The 21,080-nt window shown below is 45.7% G+C and overlaps 1 protein-coding gene across 4 annotated transcripts in view; it reads left to right on the forward strand.

Annotated features, from left to right (window-relative positions):
• SARC_02426 (hypothetical protein) overlaps nt 1–21,080 on the forward strand; it is a 31,015-nt gene that overhangs the window by 587 nt on the left and 9,348 nt on the right. For 3 of the 4 annotated variants that reach the window (XM_014303820.1, XM_014303819.1, XM_014303822.1), the window contains exons 2-20: nt 1,345–1,458; nt 2,479–2,705; nt 3,549–3,691; nt 4,437–4,499; nt 5,320–5,445; nt 6,713–6,846; nt 8,528–8,708; nt 8,966–9,070; nt 9,883–9,975; nt 11,010–11,057; nt 11,740–11,814; nt 12,232–12,303; nt 13,248–13,414; nt 14,005–14,077; nt 16,062–16,145; nt 16,849–17,066; nt 18,101–18,223; nt 18,596–18,773; nt 19,526–20,987. In XM_014303820.1, coding sequence (XP_014159295.1) covers nt 1,345–1,458; nt 2,479–2,705; nt 3,549–3,691; nt 4,437–4,499; nt 5,320–5,445; nt 6,713–6,846; nt 8,528–8,708; nt 8,966–9,070; nt 9,883–9,975; nt 11,010–11,057; nt 11,740–11,814; nt 12,232–12,303; nt 13,248–13,414; nt 14,005–14,077; nt 16,062–16,145; nt 16,849–17,066; nt 18,101–18,223; nt 18,596–18,773; nt 19,526–20,987 — 3,686 coding nt within the window. Of the gene's footprint in view, nt 1–1,344; nt 1,459–2,478; nt 2,706–3,548; nt 3,692–4,436; nt 4,500–5,319; nt 5,446–6,712; nt 6,847–8,527; nt 8,709–8,965; nt 9,071–9,354; nt 9,423–9,882; nt 9,976–11,009; nt 11,058–11,739; nt 11,815–12,231; nt 12,304–13,247; nt 13,415–14,004; nt 14,078–16,061; nt 16,146–16,848; nt 17,067–18,100; nt 18,224–18,595; nt 18,774–19,525; nt 20,988–21,080 lie in introns of those variants that run through there. The other variant, XM_014303821.1, reaches the window with a different exon arrangement.

The raw sequence follows: 21,080 nt of genomic DNA on the forward strand, positions 1-21,080 counted from the left end.
CTCCTTGTTCGATGTGCATGTAGTAGTCCAATATAATACCTGTACGTGTATATACCATGTAAGGTGAGGAGGCTTGGCTATCGTTGCCTGCAGCGCACAGACTGGCTAAGAAGTATATATTGGCATATCATTTCGTGGGCGTTTGCTTTTTTGAGCCCAGACACATCGAACAAATATATCATACAATACCTTTCATATGACATATATATATATATATGGTGTGTCTGTGTATGTAGCAGACTATGAGTTTCAGACTGCCATTGCATTGCACTGTCTTCTTCCTGCAACCTCCATAGTACCGTCTTTGGTAGCTGAGTTAGTAGAATACGCCACATAGCTCTCCAGTTGTGCAGCTCACTCCCTCAGCTCCCCTTGCAACATACCTAGTACGTACCACTCAGCAGGCGCACTCAAGCGCTGGCTTTAAATACACTGGCCACGGGTATGAGATCATAGCCTGTACACGCTGTAACCGACAACAACGTACATACCTATATACTACCATACCTTGATCTCACACACAGTGTACATTAGTACAGACGACTAACAAGTTGTTCCTTGCCTCGAATGGGCCTCGTGAGAGCCACGGGCGGGTTGGGTTTAGGGTTTGGGGTGTATGTGCAGGTTCCTTGTGTGGGGCGCTCAGATCCATCCATACTATATGTACACTCCACGAACCTCGTATGAATTCAAAACACATCATACTACATACGTTGGTATATTGCAGTCTATAGCATCACTGTGTATATGTTCTCATGCACGGGTTGTATCGATGACTATGAATGTACGTAGTGGATTACACTCGAAGTCATAAGACCTGCTGTAGCATCACTGTGTATATGTACACATGCACAAAGTGTATCGATGACTATAAATTTACGTAGTGGATTACACTCGAAGTCATAAGACCTGCTGTAGCATCACTGTGTGTATGTACACATGCGCAGCTTGTATTGATGACTATGAATGTGCTCATTGCATCACTTCGCTTGATGCTGCTTGTACAACATCTCGCACTCACTCGTAGTGCCGACGTTTGGCGTACGCACCCACACACTGCTGTACAAACACGTGAGTGACGTACTAACCTATCGGCAATAGCGTGGGCTGGTTGTTAGCTTCTGTAACCAGTTCGATGTGTGCGTACGCAGGAAGGTACACCACAGGGACTGTATACACACTGTTCATATGTCTGCCCTACTCTGCGCCATACACACACACACACATACACACACATACACACGTACATGCATACATACACATACACATCATTTGGCGTGGTATGGACGGTCGCCTGTATCACGCTCACTAGCAAGAACTCATTTGTGTCACGTGTTGTCTCAGATTTGAGGAGGCGATTGACTACAACAAGAAGTATCTTGGCGTGGCGAAGAAGATGAAGAACCGTGCTATGGAACAGGAGGCCATGCAGACCTTAGGCAATGTGTACCTGGATAGGTAGGATATACCTTTATGTGTACCTGGACAAGTAAGATATATCTTTATATGTACCTGGACAGGTAGGACATATCTTTATGTGTACCTGGACAGGTAGGATATATCTTATGTGTACCTGGACAGGTAGGATATATCTTTATATATGTACCTGGACAGGTAGGATATATCTTTATATGTACCTGGACAGGTAGGATATATCTTTATGTGTACCTGGACAGGTAGGATATATCTTTATGTGTATCTGGACAGGTAGGTATCTTTATATGTACCGCAGTGCGACGTGTTATTGAGAATTACTAACATTGGTCCTAGAGCCAGAGGTGCTACGTCTGATTGTATGCTTGCGAAGGGTTATGCCTATATGGAACGGGCTGTAGACATATGTGTGTACAGTTGGGTTGGGTCTTAGTACGAGCGTAACATGTATCATTTTATACACAACAACAACAACCCTGCAGAGAGTTAGCAGTACCATTATGTATAGTACTACACCTATACCAACACCGTATAAGCTATATCCACGGTATGACTATTGCAGTGGTTTATTTCACACTCTTTGAGTGCGACTGACAGAGAAACATTGTACACACTACATCGCTGTGGCAGTACGAGGCATGGTTGTGATAGTACTGCGGGGGTTCTGGATGCTTGTTAAAAAGCACGCTCTTGCACTAGAGTGGGAATGGAGATGTCTGTATATGGCTGTGGTGGATTCATATTCCATTGAGCTGAAGTATTCGGACACGCATATGACCAGTATATAGTTATCTATTCGCAGTTAACCCGCTTGACTACCGTGTGGTTACCATGACATGTGTCAATCATAGGTTGACATTCATAAGGGCTTGTCTGACAGACGCTGCACACCCCATGAGTCGGGCAGTACCTACCACACCCACGGCTGGGGCGTGTTTGTCAGTTGTTACCTATCAAGGGTGAGCTCACTTTAGGTATACCTCCACTATCGTAACCGCCCTTGTGACGACCTGCTTTGCCCCCCCCCCTCCCCCCCCCCCGCAGATCGCGCGACAACCAGGACGCCTCCAAAGCAGAGGTTGCGTACCGCAAATGCCTTCAGCTGGTCGATCGGTTGACCTCAGAGATGCAGCCGTTCGATATCTCAGACAAGCGCTGTCGGCTGTACTATAACCTGTGCCAAGTGACTAAGATACGCATGAAGTTCGAGGCGCAGAAGAGCGGCGAAGCGGGAGATGGCGATACGGATTCGGCAAGGACAACACGGAACGGTGTGATCACTTGGCTTACTTGCGGTGCTTGGTGTCTATGATAGCAAGGACGACTGTTTCCGATAGCACAACTTGCTTACTGGGAATGTGGGGTGTTCTAGTAGAAGTTGAGGCTGTGTAGATAGTGGTGTTCCCATGCTCGCTTCTGGCTGTAGTTGGGTATTTATAACATGTCTATCTGTACCTTTTCACTATTGGTGAGGAGCACTGCATCACCACTACTACACCCATACACAACGTAGCCTTTAGACCACTCTTTAACTATATAACTGACACACCCTTAACTATATAACTGACACACTCTTTAACTATATAACTGACACACTCTTTAACTATACAACTGACACACTCTTGGATAGTAGTTTCATGGCGAATGTGAGCATCCAAGATTAGAAGCATACTCAAATGGTCCCCATGTAGCCGTTGGCAGCTTCTCTGTGTAGTGTTTATGCTGTGAGTATGGGATAATGAACCCGTCGACAGACATGTGTATGTCGATTAAAACACGCTCACATGCTGCCAGCTGTAGAATCAACGGCGATGTTGCAACTCACAACCGGTGCCTACTACCTCTACCAACTGTGTCACTAACTGTGTCACTAACTGTGTCACTAACTGTGTCACTAACTGTGTCACCAACTGTGTCACCAACTGTGTCACCAACTTTGTCACTAACTGTGTCACTAACTATGTCATTAACTGTGTCACCAACTGTGTCACTAACTATGTCACTAACTGTGTCACCAACTGTGTCACTAACTGTGTCACTAACTGTGTCACTAATAACTGTGTCACTAACTGTGTCACTAACTGTGTCACTAACTGTGTCACCAACTGTGTCAGGTGCGAGTCAGTTGGAGGAGTACTGTGAGAAGGCGATCAAGTGCAGCACACTGGGCCACAATGTGGATATCCGTGTGCAGTCTATGGTGTTGTTAGCCGAAACCTATTACCAGACCGATAGGCCGGATGAGGCTAAGGCAATGGTATGGTATTGTATGGTATGGGATTGTATGGCATGGTATTGTATGGTATTGTATGGTATGGTTCCCATGGGTGAGCAGATGTTACGCGGATGCATTTGTTGCTGTAGGGTGTGTATGGTGGCAGGCTAGACTATATAGGTGTGTCAGGAGGTGAAGACTTGACCCACACGAGTACAGCGCTGTGGATGGATACCATGCTCAACGCATATCACCACAATATATCTACAATGTACACGCACGCTCTGACCAGCAAGTATGGGAGCATCACTGGAAGTATGTATATGAACGCCTGCTTTAGTTCTGATAGGCCCCTATCGAAGGGGATCACAGGGTAACGTACCACAAAAACACGCGGAGACGCAACACCGGATGTGAAGTACACCACACCGACCAGAGCACACACTCATTGTACATCGCAACGTCTTCATCACAGAGCTTACATCACAATGTTGTCACCACAACGGCTTCATCACAGAGTTTACATCACAATGTACTCACCACAACGGCTCCAACACAGAATTTACATCACAATGTTGTCACCACAACGGCTTCATCACAGAGTTTACATCACAATGTACTCACAACAACGGCTTCATCACAGAGTTTGCATCACAATGTTCTCACCACAACTGCTTCATCACAATGTTCACATCACAATGTTGTCACCACAATGGCTTCATCACAGAGTTTACATCACAATGTACTCACTGCAACTGCTTCATCACAATGTTCACATCACAACTAGTTTGAGGATGCTTTGGAGCCTGCGCGGACAATCAAGGACAGCGCAGTCAGAAGTCTGCAGATGGTGGGTCATGTAAAGTATATTCTCTCGTGTCCTCCCACAACCGTTGTAGCCACAGGATTCTCTATGCAGCATGAGTTGATATGTTATGTATTGTACTCCATGTTGTTTGAGCTGCCGTAATGCTACGCTGTTCTATCCAGCACATCGGCTGTGTGCACATTATGCTAAAACCCTGAACCCTTAAATCTAACCCCTAAACCCTAAAACTCTAAACCCTAAATCCCTCAAACACTTGGTATGTTGCCTTCACTGTAACCTCGAGGCTCATGTTTATTTACTACTTAGTCCCTCAATGTGTTCAGATATGCATACAGTTTGATTTCTTTGTTTCTGTAGTACAAGTCGCGACTGTACGCGTGTGCTGCGCTGAGGTGAGACTTAGTTGGGTGCATCAATAGAAAACTGTATCTGTGTTGGTTTATTAGGTCTGTGTTGGCCCACTGAGTCTGTACTGTTCCGCTGGGTCTGTGCCGGTGTTGCTACTTGACACTCACTCTCAGGCTTGCAATGACAAACAACTTCCAGAGTGTGGACTACCTCCTCATACTATTCTCTTCGAAACGCTTTTGGCGAACAAACAGAACGAATCCGTTCGTTTCCCCCCACCCCCACTACCCCATGAGAGTACCTCAGACCTATCATACTCATGCACATTGCTATACCGGTCGGGTATTGGGGGTGTTCGTATCGTCTCGACTGCGGCACTCTGGTGCTGATTTTTGCTCACCTTGCCTTACTTTAAACTAACATCTCTCTCTGTGTGTGTGTGTGTGTGTGTGTGTGTGTGTTATTGTCTTCGCACATGTCGCATACAACGCAGTATCTCATATACGTTGGACTCGTCCAGATCGCAATGGCGAATGGAGTGCTATCAGCGCCTCCGGATAGCGAGGAGCGTGTGTGGGTGACCAAGCAATGCAAGAAAGCCTACCTGCTTACCAACCAGGTATGTGTATCCCTGTCATATGTCTCGCGAGAATGCGTGTGATCTAAGCACGATCTAGATATGTATGTACCTATGCATGTCGAAGTACACACTGTGCTCTGCGAGCATGTCGCATATTCAATTGGTACGCATCGAAGTACACACTGTGCTCTGCGAGCATGTCGCATATTCAATTGGTACGCATCGAAGTCCACACTGTGCTATGCGAGTATGTCGCATATTCAATTGGTACGTATCGAAATACACACTGTGCTCTGGGAGTATGTCGCATATTCAATTGGTACGTATCGAAGTATACACTGTGCTCTGTGAGTATGTCGCATATGCAATTGGTACATATCAAAGTACACACTGTGCTCTGTGAATATGTCGCATATTCAATTGGTACGTATCGAAGTGTACACTGTGCTCTGTGAGTATGTCGCATATGCAATTGGTACATATCGAAGTACACACTGTGCTCTGCGACCATGTCGCATATGCACTGCTAGGACAGCTAGAACTCGCACGTGCTTTAAGCTTTGGGGTTTAGGGTTTTGTCCTACTAGTCACACATAGCAAGTTACTAATTATAGGCTGGGGTTTAAAGGCTTTAGGGTTTAGAACCTCTGTCACCACATAGCTCGTTTCCCACCTGACGCACTAGATCTCATGGCCCCTAACTCAACTGCCATATACACAGCACACACGTACTTTTTGAATGGCCGCTGTATACACCTGGAGTCCACCTGAACCGATCAACTATATACACATAGCAACCATAAACTACATGCCATATAACTTACACACACAGTACAACTACCACTCATACTATGTACACAATATAGCTACAATACTACAACATAAATAAATTTTCAAGACTCGGCAGTCAAAGGTAAACCTCGCTTTCCCAACAGTGCAACCGACATTACATACACTCCGCCCACCCACCCCCTCCCCCTCTCAATCACCAATCTACCCCCTATCACACCCCTCTCAACCACCAATCTACCCCCTATCACACCCTTCTCAACCACCAATCCACCCCCTGTCGCACTCCTCTCAACCACCAATCCACCCCCTATCACTCACCTCTCAGCCATCAATCCACCCTCTATCGCACCCCTCTCAACCACCAATCCACCCCCTATCACACCCTTCTCAACCACCAATCCACCCCATATCGCACCCTTCTCAACCACCAATCCACCCCCTGTCGAACCCCTCGCAACCACCAATCCACCCCCTATCACACCCTTCTCAACCATCAATCCACCCCCTGTCGCAGGGGACCAACGAAGAGGTGCGTGCGCTGCAGTTGTATCGCCGATTGCGAGCGGATGATAAGATAGCCACCTTCAACACACAGCTCCAGAGCATTGACCCTGAAGACACTCTGTTGCTGTTCAAAACCCACGAACGGTATGGCACGCAACTCTTTGTGGGAGGGCTGTGTGAATGTCTGTGTGTTGTTGTGTTTTAGTGCTAATGGGTCTCATGGTGTAGAGTGTGATTGCTGACTGTATGTGAGTGTGCTGTGTGCATGTCTGTGTATTGTTTTCATTGTGTATTATAGTGCTAATGGGTTTCATTGTGTAGAGTGTGTTTGCTGACTGTATGTGAGTGTGCTGTGTGCATGTCTGTGTATTGTTTTCATTGTGTATTATAGTGCTAATGGGTTTCATTGTGTAGAGTGTGCTTTTTAGCTGTCTGTGATTTTGCGGTATGCATGTCAGTGTGTTGTTGGGTTGTAGTGCTAATGGGTCTCCTTGTATAGAGTGTGTTTGATAGCTGTCTGTGAGTGTGCTAGTGTGCGAGTCTGTGTATATTTGTGCTGTAGTGCTATTGGGTCTCATTGTATAGAGTGTGTTTGATAGCTGTCTGTGAGTGTGTGAGTGTACATGCCTGTGTATATTTGTGCTGTAGTGCCAATGGGCCTCATTGCGGAGAGTGCGTTTGATAGCTGTCTGTGCGTGTGATGTGTGCATGTGTTGTTGTACGATCTCATCTGTACAACCGCATCGTAACTACCATTATATCACATATACCACTCTGCGAGATGTCGTATGTATACCTGTGTTCACTTCTGCCGGTAGACTTGTGCTCCTTTCTATATATTTTAGGGTTTTAGGGTTAGGGTTAGTTATAAGTGCTCTCTACAAGTGTGCAGTACACATCTCTGTGAAATTGCGATTTTGTGTGTTTGCTAGTACACTGTCCATGTTCCTTCGTGTGCTTGTCTTCCCTGATCTTTGTTCTAGTACTGTGTGCATGTAATCGACGGGCCACTCCCATACCACATACCCTTAGAGACGCATGCCTTAGAAGCACCGTGAGCGTATACTTCATGTGTTCATAACTTTTATACTCCAACGTTCGGTACTATGGATCTTCGTTCTAGTACTGTGTGCATGTAAGCGACGGGCCACCCCCATAACACACACCCTTAGAGACGCATGCCTTAGAAGCACCGTGAGCGTATATTATATGTGTTCATAACATATATACTCCAAAGTTCGGTACTATGGTCCTAGGCCCATCGTGTGCGGCTGGTATGGTTGTAGTATAAGTGATATTGGAATGTCGTGATTTCAAGCGTTAAACAAACAAGTTGGGTGGAGCACAGTTACATAGGTCTCATTGCGTACGGCTGTTACTACAGTGATGATGGTATCCGGTCACAGAGTGTATGTAGTATGTGTGTGGCGTGGCTGTGGTATTCAGGTACGGCACATTGGTTTGCGCGGTTCGTAGGAGTGATGGCTGTCAGTGCACAAGTACAACAGAGAAGGACAAACATACATGCAAAGTGACAAGCAACATGTCACACTCCCCATCTAACACCAGTTTCTCCGCTTCCTCTGCCATATCATTGGTGTGTAGGTACATGCAACATGTCACACCCCCCATCTGACACCACTCTCTCCACTTCCGCAACCATCTTATTGCTGTGTAGGTGCATGCAACATGTCACACCCCCCCATCTGACACCACTCTCTCCACTTCCTGTGCCATCTTATTGCTGTGTAGGTACATGCAACATGTCACACCCCCCATCTGACACCACTCTCTCCACTTCCTCTGCCGTCTCATTGCTGTGTAGGTACGGTGACATGCTGGCTAGCATGGACGATGACGAACACAAGGAAATCGCTCTGGAGCACTACAGCGCAGCCATTGCGCTGCTGAAGGCAATGGACTCCAAATGGCTGTCAGAAGACGAGCGCCTGTCGCATCTGCACGATATGTACACGAGTGCTATCATGACTCACTGCGAATTGGAGGTGCGTACGTGAACGTGTGAGGGGGTAGTATACGTTGGAACATGAACGTGTGAGTGGATTTGATTCATTGCAACGTGAACGTGTGAGGGGGTTTAATTCACTGTCACGTGAACGTGTGAGCACTGTTGGATCGCTGTGAATAGCCAAGTACTCACGGTACGTTGTGTCACGTGAGTGTTTCTGCACTTCTTTGGACTTTATGCTGTCACTCGTATTTTGTTAATATTAATATTTATATATATATTGACACGCTGCAGCAATATGTGGAGGGGCTCATGCTGCTGCAAAAAAACAAAGCGCTGCAGAAGGGACGGCCGGCGGAGGCGTCCGTGTATCTGTTTGAAGCAACGCTCCTTCAACATGTAAGTGGACCTTCGCTTGCGTATATATATTTATATATATATATATATAACGCTCCTTCAACATGTGAATGGTCCTACACTTGCGTACTTCACTTGCGCACATCCCACGGTGGACTGTCGTGCTCTCGCATTCAGATGAGAATGCGATCAGGGTTCAGTACAGCCTAACCTCTAAACCCCAAACCCTAAACCACCGACCCTAAACCCTAAACCTTAAACCCCGTTTATTTCTTGCGTATGAGCCTGTCATACTACTAGGCGTGAGTGGCAGTGGAGTATTATGTGGCAGACAGTACGGATCGGTGCAACAACAGACTGTCAGGCTCAGTTGAAAATCAGGAGAGAAATCCTTGTGTGTGGGAAATCGGGGGAAAAGTGCCAAATATGTGGGACAGTTGAAACATAAATATCGTTATTTGTATTATGGAGGAGAAGGTACCCCTATGTGGATGAACCCCCCTAAACCCTAGAACCCTAGGAGATAAGTGCCTGGTTGTTGCCGACTGAGAACATGATCCGCGAATTGGCCTCTTATAATATATCCTTTGCACCACACAACGGTCCAACAAATGCATCGCAACACACCTCACCGCCTCTCAGCCACCACGTGGTCTCATGTACTGTATCTTTAAACGCATCTCAGCCACCACGTGGTCTCATGTACTGTATCTTTAAACGCATCTCAGCCACCACGTGGTCTCATGTACTGTATCTTTAAACGCATCTCAGCCACCACGTAATCTCATGTACTGTATCTTTAAATACATCTCAGCCACCACGTGGTCTCATGTACTGTATCTTCGGTGTCACAGAATGATCCCACACACTCGTCGCAATTGTCTCTGGAGAAGATTGCCCAGTCCAGGCAGCGTGCTATGGAGCTGGCAAAGGAGTACGATATCGAGGTGGGTGCGCCGTCTGGCTGTGATAGACATAGTTCGGGTGTGGTACATTGCATGCGTGGTTTATGTTGTGTGTCTATGTGCTTATGGTTTGACATGTTAGTGCATGAGGTCCGGTTGTGCAGGATTGTATGTGCACATTTTGCACAGACAGTTGCAACTGGCGGTATGTATCCGTATACATCATTTCTACATGTGTGTGGTATGCATAGATGATTGCTGGGTGGAAAGAACAGGCAAGTCCAGGAAGTGTTATCGTACGAAAGTAAATGGGAGATCGATTGTGAGCCTATAACTACATAATTATTTATTTACATATTCAAACAGTGCTATTCTGGAGTATCTCTACGCACCTATGAACTTGTCCGTATAAACTGTGCATGGCGTTGGCAGCATCCTCAAGGCCTTATTACCTACAGAACGACTCAGCATGTGTAGTGGATGGCTTGTGTGATGTAAACGTGCACATGATACGCACAACACAATCATCAGTACGTCCACCCCATACGCGCGACATGAACCCGACAGATAGTAGATACACGTGCGACATGTACGTGTTGGTAGCCATATCAGATGCGAATGGAGATATAGACCGCCGCAAAGCACTCGAACAAAGATATAAAGGCCCCATTAATGGCCGACCTTGCAGTGTCTTTGGCGTACTGGTAGCTGTATCTGTGCATATCTCACTTTGCCTCGCAGTCTGTGAGAGAGAAGTCGTGCTGCCATATCGGCTTGTGTGTCCAATCGGTAAACTTGGTTTATACACCATGGCACAGCAAGCCAAGTGTCGTTGATGGTGCTAGTCACTCTACTTGTTTATTGGGGGTTTTGTTTGTAATCCTAATTTGGCCCCCTGTTTTTTTTAGTTTTCTGGCCCTTTTTTCGGGGTGGCTGGCCAATATTTCGATTTGTTATGTCGTGTGGCGCTCACCTATAGTAGAAGTTTGCGACCACACATGCGCCATAGCTTACAAACCAATCCTTGCGTCTGATTCTATTTTTATCTCCATACCCGACACTGCTGTGTACTGTAGGAGGAGATGGAGGATCCGATGTTCGATACAGCGAGCAATGAAATAAACGTAGGTGACCCTTCCGCATCACGCTATAGCCTATATGTTGATGTATGGGATCCTTCCGCATCACGCTATAGCCTATATGTTGATGTATGGGATCCTAACGAATCACGCTATAGCCTATATGTTGATGTATGGGATCTTAACGAATCACGCTATAGCCTATATGTTGATGTATGGGATCCTAACGAATCACGCTATAGCCTATATGTTGATGCGTGGGATCCTATACGGACAACCACATATCCATCCCGTTTGCTGTGGTTCTGTTCGTGTACATCACGCTATAGCCTATATGTTGATGTATGGGATCCTATACAGACAACCACATATGCATCCTGTTTGCTGTGGTTCTGTTCGTGTACGTCGTGAAATAGACGCGTTAGTGCTCTCAGACAGTGATCAATTGCACTAGAAGCTTAGCGTCTCGTCGTTCCCAAAGTTCCGTTTATCTCCCTCAAAACGTCAGTCTTTGATTGTCAAACAATCGTAAGCATCTGGCCACACACCATTACCACTCACTCTCTCACTCACTCTCTACGCCGTCAGTTGACACTCACTGTCCCATTGCATGTATCACACAACACTCTCTCCTCTCACTCTCTCACTCACTCTCTCTCACTCATCACTCTCAGTCTCTACGCCATCAGTTGACACGCACTGTCCCATTGCATGTACCGCCTCACAGGGCTTTGAATCAATTGCCGAAGACTCGGATCCAGACGAAAGTATGGGCGGCGATGAAGTCAGTGAGAAGATCAAGGTACTGTGTGTTAGGTTATTCATAGTAGGCTTATCAGCACACATAGCCATAGAAGTGTGTGCGATTGATAGACAGTACTATCAGTGCTCGATAGCAGTGGTAGTAGTAGTGTGTTGGATGCGTTAACTGTATCTGGTAGTGTGTTCGTTGTATAAAGCATGTGCATTGCCAATGAACCATGTAATCTATGAATGAGTGGTGTGTTCTATGAGCACGTGGTACGTTGCGTGTACAATCCATAGTATTAATAATCTATGAACTAGTTATAATATCAGAGCAATTCATAGTATTAGTATTCTATGAATTAATTATAATATCAGAGCAATTCATAGTATTAGTATTCTATGGACTAATTATAATATCAGAGCAATACATAGTATTATCACTTATAGTGTCGGTGTGCTCTGTACATAATAGGAGGCACGCCAAACGGCCGCGAGAGAGAGAGCGCTCATCAACAGAGTCAACAAACGCAATGACAAGGGCGAGGTAGGTACCTGGCATCTAAGTATCCGTTAAAATCCTCAATTTCTACTGGAATGCATCTAAGTATCCGTTTAAAGTTCTCAATTTTTATTGGAAATGCATCTAAGTATCCGTTAAAGTCCTCAATTTCTACTGGAAAGCATCTAAGTATCCGTTTAAAGTCCTCAATTTCTATTGGAATGCATTCTAAGTATCCGTTTAAAGTCCTCAATTTCTATTGGAATGCATCTAAATATCTGTTAAATTTCTCAATTTCATTGGAATGCATCTAAAAATCCGTTTAAGTCCTCACTTTCTACTGGAAAGCATCTAAGTATCCGTTTAAAGTCCTCAATTTCTATTGGAATGCATCTAAGTATCCGTTTAAAGTCCTCAATTTATATTGGAATACATCTAAGTATCCGTTAAAGTCCTCAATTTATATTGGAATGCATCTAAATATCCGTTTAAGTCCTCACTTTCTATTGGAATGCATCTAAGTATCCGTTAAAGTTCTCAATTTCTATTAGAATGCATCTAAGTATCCGTTAAATTTCTCAATTTCTATTTGAATGCATCTAAGTATCCGTTCAATTTCAGTGCGCAATTTCTATTAGGAGACAGGTGTATTCCTAATATGTCTGTGTTTGAAATATACTTGGTCACGTGCGAGATATACATTCTCTGGTGGGTGGGGCTTGTGTTCTTGAGTTTGTACCATCCCCGGTTGCTAGAGCAGGTTGTGTGCAGATATGAGCATGTGTCCAAAGTCCAATGCCGACGTTTATCAAATACATGCTTGTAACTGTATCCGTACACATATATAATCCCAGCACACTTTAACCAATACGCACCTTACAACCGTATCCGTACACATATATAATCCTAGCATACCTCAACGAACACGCACCTTACAACCGTATACGTACACATATATAATCCTAGCACACCTCAACCAACACGCACAGACCGCGCTACACTCGGCCGTCATCAGTGGAGACAGGGCCAAGGTGGTGCAGCAGTTGGGTTGGGGAGCGAAGGTTGTGACGTACGACTTCATGGGCTGGACTCCCATTCACGAGGCAGCGAACCACGGCCATGTGGAGATACTGAGCTTGTTGCTGGAGACGCCTGGGTATGTGCATGATGCTTAGCCGTCTACAGGAGAGTGCAGGTAGTGTGTTTGAGCTTGTTGCTGGAGACGCCTGGGTATGTGCATGATGCTGAGACGTCTACAGGAGAGTGTAGGTAGTGTGTTTGTGCATGATGCTTAGACGTCTACAGGAGATTGTAGGTAGTGCCGTTGTGCATGATGCTTAGACGTCTACAGGAGAGTGTAGGGGGTGTCTTTTGCACTCGGTTTGTGGGTCCCGGCAGACGGTACCGGTCTGTGTGTATTTGTGTATATGTGTGTAGCGTAGGTTATGGGGGGGGAATTCTGTGCATAGATGTGTGTGGGCAGATGGAGAGAGTGTCAACCACCACAACCACCACACTCAACCGTGTACAGTATCTATTTGATACCCGCACTCTACTACCACTCCAAACTCCATAATACGATTCTAACGACTGACACAAACTTTCACCCATACGACACAATCCCACGCACATGTGACTCAAACTTACACTCGTATGACACAATCCTACACGTGTCTGATATATCAACCACTCACTTAAACTCGGTTCCTACCCCCTTAAACCCTACAACCTACAACCTACAACCAGCTGTACGTTGGCCGCAGTCAACGCTCCAAACAACGAGGGCGTGACGCCGTTGCACGACGCTGCCATGAACGGGGTACTGATCTCTGTGCCTACGTGTGTTGATTGTTGTGTGTGTGTCCATTTGTCTCTGTGTCTACGTATGTTAATTGTTGTCTGTGTCTTCTTTGTGCATGTGTGCTCATTTGTCTATGTGTCTGTGTGCTGGTTGTTGTCTGTGTCTTCTCTGAGCATGTGTGTTCATTTATCTCGTGTCTGTGTCTGTAGTGTTGTGTGTTGATTTTTATCTTTATCTCTTCTGTGCATATGTGTTCATTTATCTCTGTGTCTGTGTGTGTTGTGAGTTGATTTTTATCTTTGTCTTCTTTGTGCATGTGTGTTCATCTGTCTCTGTGTCTGTGTATGTTGGTTGTTGTCTGTGTCTTCTCTGTGCATGTGTGTTCATTTATCTCGTGTCTGTGTGTGTTGTGTTGTGTGTTGATTTTTATCTTTATCTCTTCTGTGCATGTGTTCATTTATCTCTGTGTCTGTGTGTGTTGATTGTTGTGTTGATTTTTATATTTGTCTTCTTTGTGCATGTGTGTTCATCTGTGTCTGTGTCTGTGTCTTCTCTGTGCGTGTGTGCCCATTGGTCTCTGCGCCTATGTGTGTTGATTGTTTTCTCTGTCTGTTTTTGTTCATTGGTCTGTCTGTCTATGTGTGATACAAATCATTTGACATTCGTGAGAAGACCCTCTAAACGCTGTGTGACTGTGATAGGGGACCATGCATGTTGCGACAAACTCGGCAAAGCCTTTGAGACGACTTTTCACTTTTCTTTCCAATCGACGGTGTATTTGCCTGTGCATATCCTGTGGTACATGCATGGGCTCAGAAAGCGTTGTATGATATGCAAGCACATCACGATGACCATAAGATACATTGAGTCATCTGATGCTATCTATATATATATATATAAATATATATATATATGTATATATATATATATATATATATATGTGTGTGTGTGTGTGTGTGTGTGTGTGTGTGTGTTGTGTAAGTATATATGTATGTATATATATATATATATATATATATGTATGTATATGTATGTATGTATGTATGTATAAAGTATGTATGTATGTATGTATAAAGTATGTATGTATGTATGTACACGAAATGTACAGAGTATGTATGTATGTATGTACACGTAATGTACCGACCATTCCCATACAGAATACGGTGATGAGGCACCCCTATTATGCACAGGCAACTACCACACGTTTGGCCGCACAGTTGCACTTTTATATGAACTGAGTGTATATCAAGTAGTATTCAATATATAAATTTTCAAGTAGTATTCAATATATAAGTTATCAAGTAGTACTCGATATATATAACCGTAGCCTACCATGTACAATCCATCAAGTGTATTGAACCCTGGTTGTTAGTCGTGGTTGCATGCTTTTTCGTACCTACATGCTTTTGTGTGTGAGAGGCATTTGCACAGAATCCCCGTTCCTGCTTGGCAGAGCGCTGCTGATGCACTTTTTACATCTTACCCGCCCACATTATCTACCACCTATATCCCAGTATATATGATATCTCCACCCCCAGTAGACATTACACTAACACAGATCTATATTATCTACCACCCATATCCCAGTATATATGGTATCTCCACCCCCAGTAGACATTACACTGACACAGATCTATATTATCTACCTCCTATATCCCAGTATATATGATATCTTCACCCCCAGTAGACATTACATCGACACAGATCTATATTATCTACCACCTATATCCCAGTATATATGATATCTCCACCCCCAGTAGACATGACACTGACACAGATCTATATTATCTACCACCTATATCCCAGTATATATGATATCTCCACCCCCAGTAGACATGACACTGACACAGATCTAAATTATCTACCACCTATATCCCAGTATATATCATATCTCCACCCCCAATAGACATTACACTAACACAGCTCGAGGAGGATTATCTATCATCTGTAGTATCTGCCACACCCATTGATTCATGAAACGTTTTGTCTGCAAACGCACCAGTACGACGAATGCGTTCGGCTATTGCTGGATGCCGGTGCAACCAGAAGTCTAGAACACTTGGACCGGAAGAAGCAGCGACCACTGGTAAACGTGTACGACTTTTGTTGAACCGCAGCTTGATAGCTTATTCGGTTGAATATGTGATGAGCGTGTACGGCTTTTGTTGAACCGCAGCTTGATAGCTTATTCGGTTGAATAGGTGATGAGCGTGTACGGCTTTTGTTGAACCGTAGCTTGATAGCTTATTCGATTGAATAGGTGATGAGCGTGTACGGCTTTTGTTGAACCGCAGCTTGATAGCTTATTCGGTTGAATAGGTGATGAGCGTGTACGGCTTTTGTTGAACCGCAGCTTGATCGCTTATTCGGTTGAATAGGGGATGAGCGTGAGCCTACCCGTGTTTCCGGCTATAACATGTTTTTTCGTGGTGTGCAAATGCAGATAAAGCTAGGACACAAGACTCATGTGGGAACGTATGCATGCATCTGAACGTCTACCGTCGCGCTTGTGCCTTATCTGTTCATCTACCTACCCTGGGTTTTATAAAACCCAAAAACCCTAAACCTTAGCAACCTATCCGCCTGCTTACCTGCATACCCTATATCGTGCCTGCATCTTTCGATTGCTGATTCCAGTTGCCGCCACTATCCTCCCACACCTGCACATACTGGAGATGATCCCATACATCTGATACGTCTCATGCTACACACCAACTAGTGCACATACTGAAGATGATCCGACACATCTGATACGTCTCATGCTACACACCATCCCTTACACTGCCCAGGATGTGGCCATTGACGGGTGCAAACAAGTGCTTGAAGAAGCCATGACAGCCGAAGGCTTGCGCCTGGATACAATCGAGGTCATTAGGCCCGAATCACCCGAGAAAATGGTGCAGGACATCCCGTTGCCCATGGAAACCGCACAAGCCCTCCGAGCCCCGAAACGGGGCACGGCACACTTCCTGGATATGAAGGAACGGATTGAAGAACAATACACAAAGTATGTGTGGGATGTGTGGGGGAGTACCTTGATTATTATTTGCTGCTGTGGAGATTTTGTTGTGTTGTGTGTAGCATTTCCTGGACGGGAACGAACGAACGAATTGAGGATTAGTACACAGCGTATGTGTGGCTGTGTGTGTGATCAAAGCATACGCGTGGCTGTGTGCGGGATCAAAGCATGCGCGTGGCTGTGTGTGGGATCAAAGCATGCGCGTGGCTTTGTGTGGGATCAAAGCATGCGCGTGGCTGTGGTGTCACTTACATTCTGCATAGCAGTTGATGACATGTGAGATGTGTCTGTAGGGGCATGTGTTGGTCAGCTGAGTCGGTGTGTGCCTGAGTAGGTGCCTGGCTGCCCTCTGTGGGGTGTGTTCGAATGGGTGTGCACTACAGTGTATGTGCGGCCGTAATCACGAACCTCCCCACTGTAGTACGTAGACTGTGTAGACTGTGTACATGCGAGACGTTGTGTGTGTGCCTGTTAGACGTTATGTAGACAGGTCTATTTCAAGTTCATATGTCAGAGCTCATATCCATACTACGCATCTGTGGGTTAAAACCTCGCCATATGAATACGATTAGGGCTGTTCGTTCTTACTGAGTGCTACTACATGGGAGTTCTGGCCGGAATACCACCACTCAAATGTCCTGTTTGACTAAGCTGTTACATGCACGTATGACACATCACTTGAATATATCTTCACACTCTCGCTGCCCGTCACTGTCCTTTTTCCACCAATGCACTCACCGGGCGCGGGTAGAGGTTACAGAGAGCTGGTGGTGTGGAGTTTTAGTATGTGCTGTTGTTTTGAGTGTATTGGTATGACACTCGAATGCTTTCTTCACAGCGTACATTGAGGTATATATGAATACACATAGTAATATATATATATATATATATATATACGTAGAGAGATATCTATATATCGGATACACACACATACATATATGTACATGAACACACGTAGATAGCTTCATACGTTTTTGTACTTATAAATGCCACCGTCCTCTCTGGACCAACGTAATTAACAGACGAGCTCAGATGAAGAGCGCTGATGGTGTGGACGTGACCAGTGAATCAGAAGAGGAAGGTCTCACAGATGAACTGGACGACGAAAGGAATGCCGACCTCACAGACAGCAGTGACAGTGACAGGTGTGTTATATAAACAGTGACAATATATATATGTATATATGTATATATATATATATATATATATTTATATTTATATATATATTTATATTTATATATATATATATATATTATATATATATATTATTATATATATATATATATATATACCTGAAGTTGTATTTGTGTGTGTGTCTCTTTGTTTGTATATACCTATATATATATGTGTGTGTGTGTGTGTGTGTGTGTGTGTTTGTGTGTGTGTGTGTGCAAATTTCTTTGCACTGGAGTATAGTGACCGAAATGCTCATATACATTCCTCCCAACCAAAATCCACCGCTGCATATTACACCTCTTGTCCGTCTATCCTTACGCTCTATTACCAATCTGACACAGATTCGCAGTGACAAACGATCTCTCGGATGAAGCACTGAGTGACGCCGACCCAATGGCTGGCGCAGCCCATGCCCTGACCACTCGCAGCCCCAATGTGCAACTGCACGCCCCCAGAATGGATGGATTTGACTCATTCTCTGACGACGATGATGTGTTGATGGGTGTCAGTAGGTCTGAGGTAGGGTTTGGGAATGCTATGCTATGCTAATGCTAATGCTATGTTCAGGTCAGGTGTAGGGTGTACGTTGAGTTGAGTTAACAGCTTCTTCTGTTGGTGTTATTACTATGACACTGCATTTCTCTGTGCAGTATGGGTCTTTTTTAAACGCCAAGGTCGGCTGCTGAACGACATCCTTGTTGCGCTGTGCTTGTAGCCCTCGGTCTACCTGTTGTAAACCTTTATATTTTTCATGCTCACTATCTTCACACACAGGCCACGGGAGGGCAACCTGAGGTGTGTAGCATTGCACTGATATTGTTCATCTTTCAGGCTCTGAAACAAAGATAAGACATCTTCAGCTACAATATGTGTTCATTCGGTCTCGTGACCTGATATTGAGCTATCACCCCTTCCCAATTATTCAGTAAAACCGCTTCAGTATAATCTTATCCCGTCTTTCCACTCCAGTATAAGCTTATCCCGTCTTACCACTCCAGTATAATCTTATCCTGTCTTCCCACTCCAGTATAAGCTTATCTCGTCTTACCACTCCAGTATAATCTTATCCTGTCTTACCACTCCAGTACAAGCTTATCTCGTCTTGCCACTCCAGTATAAGCTTATCTCGTCTTACCACTCCAGTATAATCTTATCCTGTCTTACCACTCCAGTATAATCGTATCCCGTCTTACCACTCCAGAATGATCTTATCCACCACTCCAGTATAAGCTTATTCCCGGCGAATTGTCACTCCCCCATCTCATCAGCAGCACATCAACCCTCTGCGAGTGCACGTGGATGGCGCAGACTCAGACGCAGGCGCAAACAGTGTACACTCGGGCACGCACACGCACACTCGGCACTCCGGATCACTTCCACACCGTGAGGACGCAGACACGCACACAGGAGCCCTACACAGAGACAGTGGGGATAGCTCAGAAGGGGCTGTGTGTGTAGTCAATCGACAACACATCAACCGCAACCACGGCGTGACTGGGTCTAGAAGCAAACACCGGGCAAAGACGGTGGCAAGCCGGAATTACAACTACAACTACAACATCTCACTCAACAGCGAGAAGACGACCGACAGACCATACGATGCACACGACGCGTACGACACCCGCGGGCGTAACCACTCAACTGCCGAAGGGCAACACCAGGCGTCTATGAGACAGACAGCCGGGTCACGACTGAACGCGCACCACCAACTGCTGGGGGACTATTCGTCTAGTGGGAGTGATGGCGGTAGTGGACAATTAAGCAGGAGTGGGCCTGATCAGCATAGTGCGCGGGGGACGACGAGTGGGGGTGGGAGGAGGAGTCGCGGCCGGGCAGAGGGCCGGAGCGGTTCTGGTGAGCCTAGCCATCCGCAGCAAACACGCACACACACACACACACATGCACACGCAAACGCACACGTAGAAAGAGAGAAAGAGAGTGGAAAACAAAGGCATGGGCACGCCCACGCCCACGCTCACATACTAAGAAGGAAGAAGAGGAGACAGCAACCACATTCTCTGCCAGATAGGCTGTCAGGTGTGAGTTACACAGGACCCCGAAGTAATGACACGGGTCAGATCCATAGCACACACAACCGCAGGCGGCAGAAAACATCTGAGAGTCACAGGAGACGAGGCATGCATGAGACATATCATCATGGCAATGGAGAGCATTCCCGGGATAAGGGTGAGGTTAGTGGGGTTGGTACAGGGCGAGTGTCGGATGATAGTGACTGTGGGGATGCGCGTGGTCGTAGTCATTGGTACAGTGATGATAGTATCGGCGGTGGGATCAGTAGTGATGAGAATCACGCGCTCCGGTCGTCAGCCGGGGTGAACAGCATGGGCAGAGGTAGTATTAACAGTAACACGTATGGAGACAGTATTAGTAATAATGAGCCAAACAGCGGCAACGATAAACACAACCGACATAGCAGCAGGCACGGCATAGGGAGTGGTCGTGAGTCGGGCACTTACCGGTCGAGAGTGGTGGTCATCTCATCGGACACAGACAACAGTGCGGCAGAGTCCGCCTTAGACACAGGGATACCCTTCCACAGGGGAACACACGACGGTGCTCACACACGCACACACGCCAGCGGTACCATACACACCTTACCTACACATACACACACACACACACGTGCGCGCGCACATTCACAACGCAGAGAGGTGGACAGTGGGGTCATGGAGGATTACTTCCCAACCATCGGCAGTGGCACAGTATCAGCAGGTGTGTGAGATGTGCTAGCAGTGTGTGGTAGTTGTATCCACGTCCATGTGCTTTATGTTTCTAAGTGCGTGTGTCCGAGAGAGGGTGAGTAAT

The sequence above is a fragment of the Sphaeroforma arctica genome (genome assembly GCF_001186125.1).
Source record: "Sphaeroforma arctica JP610 unplaced genomic scaffold supercont1.108, whole genome shotgun sequence".
NCBI classification, from domain to species: Eukaryota; class Ichthyosporea; order Ichthyophonida; genus Sphaeroforma; species Sphaeroforma arctica.